Raw genomic sequence first — 14263 nt, 5'->3', positions numbered from 1 at the left:
TCTTGCTTTGGCTGCTTTAATATATTTTGAGTTGGTTCCAAAAAAAAAAAGCTGGCGGAGTTGGTTTGTGCTTAAAGATGGAAGGTTCATGGAGGGTTGGAACTTTATTTGAATATTTGCGATTTGTATCATGTTTATGCGCACATAGGCTGATTTACATCCATGCCACACAATCTTTTCGTATTTATGTGTCGAACAAATAAGCTCTTGTATTTGTGTACCTACTATCCAATGCTTATTTGTTTACATTTCTACCACCCCGTCCTTGTGTATTTACATTTATAGCACCTAAATTGCAATGCATAAATGCAGGTTTTCTTTCTTTTTTTTGTGTTTATCCTGAACTCTGAATAAAGGCTGATTTTTGCAATACACATACTTGTTGAATTGGGTTGAATTTAAGCGTCGCTTGAGACATTTCTAAATGCCATTTGGAAATTTTAGAAGTGCTATTTGGGAGGGGCCTTGCTTACTACTTTAGTGCTATTCCTGAGGGCTTTTCATATCATTCAAATTCATCGATTTAGGCACTTTGAATGCTGATTTTGAAAGCTTTTATACAATGATTTGGGCACTTTAAGTGTTGATTTTGGGGGCTTTTAAATGCAACTTTTGGCGATCTTTTGGGCAGATTTTGGATTGCTTTCTTGATTCATTTGGAGCTGATTTGGATTGCAATTTGAGTCCCTAGTGGATGATGTTTAGCTGCGATTTATGGAGATATTTTGGGACGGATTTACATGAATGCTACTTCGTTCTTTAGCATTTACATATATAGCACCTAAACTTCATTCTTTACATGCATACCACCTGACCTAGAGAATATTGCAGCACTTACATATATGCCAAAGATCTCTTATGACTTTACATATGTGATAATAAATTGTAAAGACCATTTGAATGTGCTCATGGTATAGGCTGGAAGATCTTGAATCCAATTACATGTGTAGATTTTCAAATACTTGTACATTCACTCTCTTATGTATATCAAAACTTTTATATAATTGATTCGGGTTGCCTTTGCCGTGAACCTCCCTTGTGTTTGGGCTGATTTTTTTCTTGCCGTGGCCGTGAGCTTCCTATATGGAATTTGGTTTGGTGTGTTCTGACTCCTACCCGTGAGCTAGTCTGAAGTTCGGTTGTGCTTTTGTTGGCCTTACCCGTGACCCCCTACCTTTTTTTGACCCTGTTTTCTTGTCTTAGCCGAGAGCCTTGGTGGCTACTTCCTCTTCTCAATTGACCCTGGCCATGAGTATTTATGTGATTTTATGGAGTGATTTCATGCTTATTTGATATATGAGGCTATTTATTAAATTGAAAGTTGGAGAATTTTGATTCTTGTATGAGTTTGGAAGTTTCAGTGGCGATTTCCCCCCGAGTTCATTTTCTTTTTGAAGTTTGGGAGATTTTTAAGCCTCATTTTGGAAAAGCATTTGATTGACTTGATTAATCCTACGTCTTTGGGGTTTGGCAAATCAGCGCAAAGTGGTCCTTTATGTTTGCTAGAAAAGACTTGGGTCTTTACTCAATAGGATATGGTATCCTTCGCCGACATAAGTCTAGCGGGAGTTGGCTCGAACCATCTCAGGTGATTGACAGTCCCACGCCCAACAGTGTAATCGACTCGTGGACAACAAAAATTTCTAAGAAAAAAAATAATATATAAGTTTTGATAAACCATTTTCAAGCAAAAACATACTTTTCTACGAAACAAAATTGATAACTCTTCTTTGCATGTTTAAAACTTGTATGCATGTTAAAAAAAAAACATAAAACACACTTTAAAGTTGGTTGTCCACCTGACGAATATCCGTTTAAGCTGGGAAATAGCCCTCTAAGTGAGGTTCAAGATACCCTTCTAGACGAGTGGTGTGTTCTATACATTCGGGTGACCGAGTAGCCTTCGTGGACTCTCGAGAATAAATATACAGCTGAGTCTAGTCCCATACGAGTGCTTGCGGTCCCCCTCATCCGAATCTTTTTTTTTTGTTTTAACGAAGCTTTGAGACAGGGCACTCGTGTTACTTTTCCTTTCTTTCGGGATTTTCCCAGCAGTTTTGAGGATTTTCTTTTACTTGAGTCTTTTTCGTTGATTTTTCTCGAGTTCTCCGCTTTTCCTCGGATTTCCTGGATGACATTTTCTTCCGGACTTTGCTTTTGGAGATGCATTTAGGTTTGCTATATTTAAGGAACATCGGATCTCACGGGGGTACAGGTTTGTTTTACATTTTACAGTACTTTATTTTTCTGTTCCTACCTGCTACTGTACTGTACAACATGTTATACTTGTTCTGTTTCTGCCTGCTACTGCCACTGTCCTGTATAACTTGTTATACTTGCTATGTTTCTATCTACTACTGTACTGTATAGCATGTCATATTATTCTTGTTTTCACCTGCTACTGTTCTTTCTATACAACATGTTATACCATTTCTTTTCCTACCTGCTACTGTACTGTATATCATGTTATATTATTCTTGTTCCTACTTGCCACTGTACCATACAACATGTTATACTAGTCCTGTTGTTGCTTACTACTGTTCTACATGCACCCTACTGTTTGTCATGTATTGCACATTTTATATATATAGCTTTAAGCATGCTTTCTTTTATATAGGACATTTAGATGACTACAACCATAGGGTCGTTTGATTTGACATCGTAACTGGACACCTTAGAAAACTTAAACTCGTCACGGCAAGGAGCTTGGAGCGAATATCGTGGACAGCACGACGAGGAATAACTTCAAGGTGAACCTGCAGCAGCAAAACACATCCACATCACCTATCACCTTCTTTAGTTTAAATAACAACCCCATAGGATCACTCTTTAGACTTTTTGTACAACTCTGTTGTATGATTATAAGTCCTAACGTTTTAGGATTCTGAGGTTACCGTGCGGTACGGTGTAAATCCTCCCATCTTTTTAGGCTATTTGCACAGTTCGATATTGTGCAAACATAAGTCTTAAGTCCTAAATAATTTGCAGGATTGAAATATCAAATTATATCACTTCAAAGACATAAAGCCAAACATTAGGATAGTTGAGACATCTCTGGGGTTTCTCCTGAATCTGTGATATCCCCTATTTTTCTTCCCTTTGGATTCCTTAAATAATTGTTCCTATTTTGAGTCGTTCCCATTTGATTTTTCTATGTCCAACCGTGAAAACCTAAACTTTGAAATCTTGAAAACAAAACCACATGATTTTAATCGAGAGTTTTCTTAAATGACTTCCAGTCATTTAAGATATAATTAACTATAGGGGTTTGCCTCTATAGGGAACCAGGAACCCAGATAAAATAAACATTATCTAATCCTCGTATTAGGTAGGGGAACTTATCCGCAAATAAGACAATTTCGCAGACCAAACGGATGTCACAAATTGTTTAGTCTAGATGATTGAATCCTTATTACAAGTGGTATATTTATTACTCGGGATAAATGTATTACTCGTAATATTGTATTAAATCATCTAAACTATTTAAAATGTGAGACTCGTTTGGTCTCACTTATTTTAAAAATTAAAATGTTACTTTTAAAAATCAGAAGGGGTTATATTCATATTTAAATTATTTTTTTTAAATCACAAAATCACTACTTTTTCAAACCACGAAAATTAAAAATAAAACGGCCGACAATGCCCAATGCGCATATGTCAAATTCTGGTTGCTTCATCTTCTGACATGAAAGAAGCAGTAACTACTGCATCACCTACCACAATAGAGCCTTGCAAGACATATAGTCTCACAACCTCCATCTATCCCTTCATCATAATAAGAAATCCTTTGCCTACCTTAAAAAATCCAACTTCACCAAAATACTTGTACCCATTAACATCAAGAGTACTACAAGAAATCAGATTTCTTTTCAGATCTGGGACATATTATCTCACATCTCCAAGTGTTCTAACAACTCTATCAAATATCTTTATTCTAATAGTTTGGACACTGATTAATTACAAGGAGTATTATTATTCAGAGTATTATTATTCAATGACACGGGATCCTTTGATACTATTTCATAGGTTAAAAATCAGTCCCTATTGGGACACATATGAAATGTGTAAGCTGAATCAAGAACCCAATCATCACATGGTTCTCCATCGGAAACAACTAGGATTTTACCATCATTAATAGCTTTTTCAATAATACTGGCTTCATCGGAATGATGTGATTGTTTGCCCTTCTGATTTAATGCTGCTTGCTTATTTTTATTCTGCGATTTGTAACATTTAGATCTGATGTGCCTTTTTTTTGCAGTAATTGTATATCTTATCCTTATTTTTGGATTTTGATCTACTCTTTGTATCAGCGTCAGAGCACATCTTTTGAGTTCTACCTTGAATGACAAGACCTTCTCTTTGAGCAATAGCTTCATCCGTAAGTTGCTTCATCTTCTCCTTAGAATCTAAAACATCATATACTTCTATAGTAAGTGTCTCTCGTTCATATAAGATCTATCTTTAAACATTGTATATGATGAAGAAAGTGAGTATAACAAGATTAATGTCAATTTTTCTTTGTCATACTTAACTTCCATGACTTCTAAATCAGAGAAGACTTCTTTAAAGACAATTAAGGATGCATTTGGGGCGGCAGTGCGGTAGTAGTGCGATGCGACACTATATTTTTTCTTGTTTGGAAAAAACTGTGTTTTGCCTACATTTTCAAAAAGCTATAACTAAATGCTACGTTTTCTCGCCAAAACTAGTTATCTGCAGTTACTACTAGAAAACCACGGTCTGACTTTTTCAAAAGAAAAAAAATGTAATAGCTATCACAACTTTTTGAACAACAGCTTCTCTTTCAACAACTTCATAATTGCATTTTCAAACAGTTGCAGCTGCCCATGCATCTTTTGTTATTCTTTGATAGTGCCAATGCTGATTTAAGTACAACTTATCGGTTAGACATTTCGTCTTGCACAATTGCTCTAATTTGAGCCATAAGGCAACGACGATCTTTTCCTTGAAAACATCATGTAGAATCTGATTTGATAGATGAAGATGAATTTGAGAAAGAGCGTTTCAATCTTTATGTTGGTTCTCCTCAACGTCCATGTTGAGGGTATCCTTTTGAGTCCAAGTAGCATATCATCTCGATCCATTTGCGCTAAGACTGCTCGCACTTTAATCTGCCGAAGGGAAAATCTGGTGTTGTGATCTAAAAGAGGGATGTCATACTTTACTGTTGTCATTGTCAAAATCAAGCCCGACTCTAATACTACTTCTTAGAACTTGATATTAAATCATTGCAACAAGTAATGAAATAAGCAAAAGAGAAAACACAGGTTTAATGTAGAAAACCCAAGCTGAGAAAAACCACGGGTAGTGGAGGAGGATTTGCCATATCAAATAAGAGATTACAAGTAGAGAGTATCTTGCACAAAATAGAAAGTAGAAAGATGTGTATTTATAGTCTTAGCAATACCCTTTTGAAGGAAATAATTAAATGAGAGCCAATAAAACTATAGCACATAGTTTATAATCTAAAAGTTAATATAAGCTTGATCTAATGGTTAAAACTTTCAATCTATATGTTTGCAGTGTCTTTATGAAGCCACAATCGATGTGGTCAAAATTTTATTATGAGACGAAGCAGGACCCACAAAATTCGGGTAATAAATTTAGCAGATTCATAGCATAAAATTCCGTGTCTTTTTCTGAAAATCATGCATTAGTACAGTAATCATTCTTGACTGATTGTGTAGGCATGTCTATCTTCTACTTACCGAGTTTGGTTTGTGCTAAAAAATTGGAAAGGCTCAAATTAAGAAACTGCATTCATTATTGCAATCAAAATTTAGTCTTCCTGCCACAGTTGCTGCACATTATCCTATTAATAAGTTGTGGCTGCCCAAGCAGACGCTTAGACTGTCTTAGCATGGTTCTTACCTTTTGTTTTGGAGGTATAATTGGAGATGATGGTTTAGTGCAGTGGGTCCTGTTGAAATCTAGATTTTAGCAGTATTTTGGCGGGCAGCGATTTATAAATTTGTCGCAGCTTTTTATTTTTCTATCCTTTCAAATATGTGTTGATAGGACTTGCAAGCTTTTTTATATCGCTCTTAATCATTTTAAGCCGGTATATTTTGAAAAAGAAAAAACGAAGTTGTAAGAAATGTGAGGAAATCTGCTCCAGAATTAAGCTCTTGTTTTGTGTTTTTCATAGTTGCAAGTGTCTACATTGGATCAACACAAGTTGTCAGAAGTGATTTTCTCCCATTAGTTTTTAAAACCAGTCCTTGAAGTTCTTTTACCTAAGAGATTCATGCAGGTCTAAGTAGACCATGAAATTAAATACATAACATTTAGAAAGTAGTATTTTTTTTCCAATGCTTACATTCAATTTAATCTTTTTTCCTTCTCTTTCCTCTTTGAATATCTGTTTGTCGATTATGATTCCCACATTTATAAATGTATGCTGTAAATTTCTTTGACTTTGTCCCACCTTTGGTGTAGATTTTGTGGGGCGCTACTTCAAAAAGCAATGTTTGTAATGTTTATTCTTACGTTCATTATGAAATCTTATTCCTCATACCTCGCTATGCTTTGTCCTGGAATTCTATTTTCACTTGTAGAATCTTCAACCCAGCCATAAACATGAAGCAACAAAGCATTGCAATTGTACTATATCCGAAGTTGAACACATTTTGTCAAAGTACAAATGGGCCAAAGATGCACAGATGAAGATTGTTAAATTAAAGGAAGAAGGAAAACCGTTGCCAAAAAGTTTTAGTGAGGTACTTATGTTTGCAGTAATTATTTGTACTATTTACTCATTTCAAAACTGATGCTGGCTTGCACTGCCAAGATGCCATTGCTTGTAGTTTGCTTCCTTTATTTTTAAAGATTAATCTGTAGTATTTTTAAAAGTTTCTCATATGGTTGCATCAACTTCATCGTCCATCTGTTCCTTTCCCATGGAGAATAGTACTATGGTGTTTGATTGTTTACAATTTTTTGTGGCAACTTCAGTTTTAATCTTTATGTAGGGCACTCATATTATTTAGACTTTCGATGCTCCACATTCTTAGTTTAAGTTGCAGTAAGTGTCCACAAGATGTATAGTAATGAAGACATTTATGATACTATGGCTAAGAGTAATGGGCAATTAAAAGCACTAGTATAAATGTGTTTTAGTACATAAGCCATATGAGCAGTTAACATTGAATCTCTACACTAACATTTAAAATAAGAATTTATTGATTTACACTAGGGATGATGCTAATGATAATGACATAATGGTAATAGAGGGTATGCAATAGTATTTAACATGTAAAGTTAGTGTAAGTGCAATATAAAGTAAATAGATATTGAGAAGGAGGATACAATAAAATTTATATGGTCGGCTCAAGTCAGTGGTGAAACCGTATCTTGCCCACATGCCAATGGAAAAATTTATGCAGAGGGAAAGATTACACTCAAATTTATTATAGCGATCGCAGCTCTCTAAACTGATTTTTAGCACGAACAAAGAATATCTTCTCCTAAAGCCTTACAATGCCTTGGAGGTGACTAAGTCTATTACCAATAATTATTGGCACAAAAAAACTCTATACAGAGGATTGTAAATAAATACGTGCTATACTCAAAAGTATAAATTAAGAGATTGAAGGAGGATGGTGCCACACAAACATTATTCAAGGGGATTTGAAAAGTATGGACATTTTGAATCTACTTTTAGTTGATCAAACTCTTAAGCACGAAGCTTGTCTTATTTTTTTCATTTGATTTTGAGTCTAGTTATTAATATTTAAACTATATATGCACACACGCATGTGCGTGCCCACACATTTATTTTATTATTTATTTATATATAAGATACAAATCAGCTGAAAGCATTTTAGGCCATGCAAATATGGAAAATAGCCACCAAAAAGTAGACATTTTATGAATAAGTGAACTTTTATTTCTATTTTAACAATTTTGTTAGCAAAAATATATAGTATTACACATGAAATTTCACTTCAACAACTCAATTAATATAATTGAACAGAAATCAAGCTATATACTTTTACTAAAAAGGTAAAAAAAAAATTGTAATTAATTGATTAACATGTACAATTATTTTAGCAAATTTAATGGATTGCACGGGAAATTTAGTTTCATATAAACGATAAGATTTTTCTAGTGTATAATGTCATCATCATTATTATTTAGCTAATACTTGAATAATATATATAACACTTAGCAAGCTTTTAGATGCCATCATATAGATTAGCCATCGTTCTATCAATGACCAGCTATTCTTAGTACATACGATATACACTAATGCTCAGGGGGTTCACAGTTTTTTGCTTTTGCATTGATTATTTTTTCTTAATAATTTTTAAGCACAAATTTTTTAACTAGAAAATTACCAAGAATATAGTTGAAGCCATCATTAATTTCTGAATTACAATGATGCGGAGTTATTCTGATATTGGTTTCTAAGAGGACTTAAATGGAACTGTTTATGAAGGAATTTTATGCTTAAAAACACTTTAACTGAATCAAGTGTTCGAATTTTTCCAATAGTTTTATGTATTTGGCAACATGTTCAACTTTTTGATAGTCATAGCAAAATTATCACACATTCATGAATTTGCTATAAGATTAATTTTGTGTGCTTATGATTATGATGTTTGAGCTTAGAAAATTTCTGATCTTGTATTATGAATACTAATTATTTTTGAAAGTGTTCATGTGATTGTGTATTTTACTTGGAATATTTTCAAAGTTTCTTACCTCCATTCAAATAAAAGGACTGAATACAACTTTATTGCTCCCTCCCTCCTGTTCTCCCTTTCCCCCTTCCCTAACTATCTCTCCCATTCCTCCTATCTTTCAAGCCCTTTCTTGCATTTGTTTGCTCGATTTTGCCTAGGCCATCCACCATCTCACCCATACATACATTCATAACCTTCCTACTCCCTAACTCTCTCTCCTCAAAACTCCTTACCGACTTTCTATCTCCCTTCTTCAAGTTCCATTTAACGAATGTAGGCAATTCTTAATTTTGTAGGTGCAAAAGCTGATGGGCTCAACGCCTCTTGATGTTGCTAGGTCTAATATGTCCAAAGGCTCAAAGATAGGCAGAAATGATCCATGCTCTTGTGGGTCTGGAAAGAAATATAAGAGGTATGGATTCAAAGCATTTTATCAGCATTTTTCTTTATCTATTTATTATTGAATCATCCACCTTCAACTCATCCAATAAAATGAATCTAATTTTGGCAAAATGAAATGACTGCTTGTTTGTTTAGTTGAGGTAATTCACCAACTGCTATACTGCATTTCCTTAACTAAGACACTCAACCACTTATTTTTTGTTGTTAATTAATCATTAGCTGCGATAAGCTATTTTTATAGCTTAATTCGTAAACAAGATTAATAGTAAATATATTTTTTTGGTGCAACTAATAAACTGTCTGTGATTACTGATTCATCTGCCAAGCTTTGGAGGTACATACAAAAGCTACCTTTTTTCTACTTGACCAATTTAACCAGGACGATTCAAGTTAACACTGAATAATGAAGGGGTGGCCATACCAAAGTTTTTGTTCTTTTAAAATAATTGGATACCTTAATAAAAATTTAGATAATGGTGCAAAAGGATTTTCAGAGAGAATGTATCAGCTGGGCAAGTAAGAACGCAAGATCCATATGCTTTTCTTCAACAAAAGTTTTACTTTAATTACGTTTCAACTAAAAGTCTTCTCAAACAAGCTTAAGAATTTATTGTACATCCTGGATTTATTGCAGGCATCTACATGTCCTGTCTTTATGAACCTGAAGTAATGCATAACAATTGACAACGGGTTAATTGTATAGAGATCATTGGAACTTACTCCTGTTATTAACCTATGCTTCCATCTTTTTTCAAGAACATACTTCCCTGTGCCTTTTAGCTCACATCACAAATCCTCGTGAAATTTTTTTTGGATTTCTAAATAGCTATCTCATCTAACCACAATACTTTTTATGGCCAAGGATGTGGTTCAATGACTCTGAGACAAGTTGAGAAAACAAAAAAGGCCAAAAAAAAAAAAAAAAAAAAATCTAGAACTTTATTTGTTTTGACTGAAAATAAACAAAAGAAAAATCTGTTGACTGGAAAGCCTAGACCGTTTTGAGCCAATTCCCCCTAGACGAAGAGTTCCAAGAAACCTTGGAAGAAAAAATTGTTGCTGAAACTTCAGCGTTTCCTACTTCTGAAACAAATTCTTGATTGAAAAGTCCAGCTAGCTGTTGCTCTATGATTTCCAGCTGGAATTATAATGAGAGGCACTTGAACATCAAATTGATGAGGTCAAGAATTCCAGAATCTTTTGCTGTTCTGCTCATGTCAATCTTGAGGATCTTCTATGATTGGGCATCTGCCTCGAGCATCCTTGGTAAACGGCCAAAAAAGATTCTTTCATCTAGCTGTTGTTGTTTTGGAAAAAAATATTACATCAGGACTCCGCACGTAGTCCAATGAAATTATGTCGTGGAGGCGATCGGCCCGGTAACACAAGGAATATTCCCCTCGTGTTATTCTGGTGTTATTGTGTTATTCATGTGTTATTGTATGTTATTCAGGTGTTATTATATTCTGAGAATATTCCCGGTGTTATAATAACACAATAACACATCAATAATACTTGAATAACACACAATAACACCTGAATAACACACAATAACACCTGAATAACACATAATAACACCTGAATAACATACAATAACACCTGAATAACACAAGGGAAATATTCATTGTGTTACCAGGTCGATTACCTCCACGGCGTAATTTCATTGGACTCCGCACGTAAATCTACATGCGGAGTCCTGATGTAATATTTTTTCGTTGTTTTGAGGGTCTTTTTTCACTCGAAACTTGCTGCAAATGATTTAGTTGTTGCCTAAGTTGTATGCCAGACACTCTTGTCAATGGTGAATGGTACAGAGGTGCCCTTGGAGCCATATTGCCTAGAGTATGCTGTAGCACTCAGGACTTTAAATATAAGGCAAAATATTAAAGAAAATATGGATAAAAATGAAACTGAATATGAAAAGCTTGAAAATTAAATTTATTGAACTAAAATAATTAATTTTTTTTGAGCTCAAGTGTCCAACCACTCAAAAGTCATAAAATAAAAATTTTATTGCAAATATACTATTTTTAAAAAAAAATTATATTTATTAGCTCGAGAATCATTATCATCATCTTAATATAAAACAACCACTTATCCTTCTCAGTATCATCATTATTTCTTTAATTGTAATTTTTCTTCATCAGCTTCACCATTTTCATGCTCAATCATAAGTGCGTTAAGGATAAATGAAGATTTCTTCTGTTTTCTTTTAAATTGTTCTTGAATCAAATCTTCCTCATCAATAAATAGGACTATAATCAAGTTGGCTCAAGCTGAGTATGTTTTGGTTCGGACTTAGCGTTGACTATATTATAAATTGTTCATATTTACCTTGAGCTCGAGTCGAGTTTTCACATATATACTCATATTTGTCTTGGTTAAATTTTTTGAAAATTGTGTTTGGCATGTATTGATTTTTTTATATTAATGGACGAGCTAATATACAGACTAAAATTCGAATGACAATTTAACTTTTCATATAAAGTATTTAACAAATGATTTTACAAATTAAACAAATAAGCAATTAAACAAAATTTCAGGTAATCGCTAACTACTTTACACCAATTAAACAAGATAATAATAAGTTGTAAGTATGTTTTCTTGCAATTAAATAATATAAGTATTTAAAAATTATTTTATTTAAAAAAATTGTAAGAAATTTTATTAAATTATAATGCATATTGATATTAAAGTATAGTATGTCACTATTTAGTATAAAATTAAATAAGTTCTAATTCATAAAATTTTATTTAAATAATATATCGTATATCATATAAGTTATCATCGAGCTTACCATAGGTCTTAAGAAGTAATTTGTTGAATAATAAATGAGTTCGTTTGTGAACATGAATAAATAATTTGGCTATATTTGAATTTTGTTCATTTAAACTTACAGCTTTTAAAATAAAGGTCAAACTTGTTTATTTATTAATTTGAATAAATTTGATCGAGTATTAAATTAACCTATTTTAAATTGTTCATCAAGTGCATTTGTTCATTTAGAACCCTACCAATAACTGTTTCATAGCCTTCTTTTACTTTTTGATTTGACTTATCATTCATTTTATCCTGTAACAAATTATTAGTATCATCTGTATCTCTTAAAGAGATAAAATTAATAATGTAGCTACAAATCAAATTCTTAGTATACTCTACATAAATCAAATTAAAGGCTAGCTTAGTCTATCTTACTTTTTTGGCTATGCAGCTGTAAAATATTATTAAATTTCTTGATAATAATGAATTTATACTTTTATTTTATAATTTTTCAAGAACTCTCGAAATACATTTATATCTAGATGAACTACAAATAGGGCTAGGCACAAATATGATGCGGCTTTTTGGCTATATGCTTGACACCTGGAAGTATTTTCCGCTTTCATTATTATTTATATCTTAAATTATTATTCAGTACTATTATAAATTTATTAAAATAGTACTAACTGGTGCTTGAATAGTTCTTTATCTTGCAGCAAAAGAAGTCTATAAAAGTAAATCGCCTCGATATATACACTCATTTTATTGTTATTTTATTTTAGTCACATCTTTAGTGAATCTTCCCATGCATGTATATAAATAATTTGCTATTTTCTTGGCTTTTGTAATGTTAGAGTTGGAAAAAAAAAAAAAAAAAAAATCAAGATTTATGAAATGAGCGGCCTTATGAAAAGTTGGAGTTACACATCTTGTATTCTATCAAGTATTTCAAGAACCCACTCATACTTATCCTTATTAGTAAAACTTATAACGATTGCTTCTTTGGCCCTATCAATTGCTTCATATGGATCTTGTTCAGTATCAACTAATCAAAGGACCTTCAACAAATTGCTGCCTATTTTGAGTGCATATACACCAATATTTCAAAAGGATTGAGAGCTACAAATCATATTTGAAAATAATTGAAATTGAAAACTAATTAATAATATACAACGGAAAATAAAACAAGCAAACAGTCTTCAAGTTAGCAAATATAATAATTTGCTCTAATTCAATCGGTAAAGCATACAAGTTTTATGCTTTTGATGAGTGTAAGCCCTCAATTTCGTGAATCTGTCATTTTTTTAGAAAATGCTAACTTTTCACTAAATCATGATTACTATTATCTTTTGTTTTCTTTTGTTTCTCAACTTTTCATTTTTTCATATATTCTCTCAGGTTTATTAAGGGAAAGATGAAATTCTTGATTGTCTAATTTCTCTCAAAGGATGAATACCCCATAAGAGAAATATTTTGTGGTTCACAAAGGATTACTTGTATATATTTTTTTTTGTTCCATTGAATTTTTTGGATTCCCTTCTCTGATCATTTAGGGTAATATTAGAAGATTAATATTGGCCAATAAAAGTAAATAAAATGCTATTGAGGTAGGCAGTATGTAATTCATGGTCATTTCAAAGAGATGATAGGACTAGTACCTATTAAAGATATGATAATGTATTTTAGATATATGTGGTTTAGGCCGGTATATTGGGGCGCATAATATACAATCATTAAATGGTAGCTAGAATTAACGTGAATATTATGAATGAAAATGCATAAAGCTGAAAGTAATATGACAAAGTGTTATAACTTTATTTTATTTATTTGAACATAATAGAAATTAGTGCATCAGGCAGCAATTTTTTTTATTTGTTAACATAGGGGTCTACTGGCTTATGCAATAGCTAGGATAAAACTAATGATATTGATGTTGAATAAATATTCAGTTTTAGATTGGATGTTTAAATTATTGTCTACGTTGCTTTTGCAAGGATTTTTATGATATTTGTTTGAACTCAACTCAATGCTTTACATTATTCGTTGATAACTCCTGGAATAAATGGTGGATACCTATAGCTTAACAGTTTGTTTCTGATCTAATATTTGTATCGCATGCTTATCAATGATATGTATTCCAACCAATTGTTTGTAAAAGTATTGCTGTATTTCTCTAATTTCTCCTCTCAAACCACAAAACTGAGGAAAAAAATCAACAAAGCACTCTTTATTTTTCTTCAGAATCTTTTGTAGAATTAGGCTGCACAGCATAACTTGTTTGATCGCTGGCTCCACAGGGGGATAAAGGCTTGCTGTTATTGTAGTATAACTTGTTTGAGAGACTATTTTGTAAGTGAAGCATTTCCCGTATTAATATGAGATGATGTTGT

The 14263-nt window shown here is 32.7% G+C and overlaps 1 protein-coding gene across 1 annotated transcript in view; it reads left to right on the top strand.

Annotated features, from left to right (window-relative positions):
- Positions 1 to 14263, top strand: part of LOC110019080 (protein translocase subunit SecA) — a 37419-nt gene that overhangs the window by 5784 nt on the left and 17372 nt on the right. The window contains exons 3-4 of the mRNA XM_020716628.1: positions 6582 to 6743; positions 9008 to 9123. Coding sequence (XP_020572287.1) covers positions 6582 to 6743; positions 9008 to 9123 — 278 coding nt within the window. The remainder of the gene's footprint in view (positions 1 to 6581; positions 6744 to 9007; positions 9124 to 14263) is intronic.

This window comes from Phalaenopsis equestris, unplaced genomic scaffold (assembly GCF_001263595.1).
Source record: "Phalaenopsis equestris unplaced genomic scaffold, ASM126359v1 Scaffold000046, whole genome shotgun sequence".
Lineage (NCBI taxonomy): Eukaryota > Viridiplantae > Streptophyta > Magnoliopsida > Asparagales > Orchidaceae > Phalaenopsis > Phalaenopsis equestris.
Note: the sequence above shows the minus strand (reverse complement) of the source record. Positions and strands in the feature narration are given on the sequence as shown.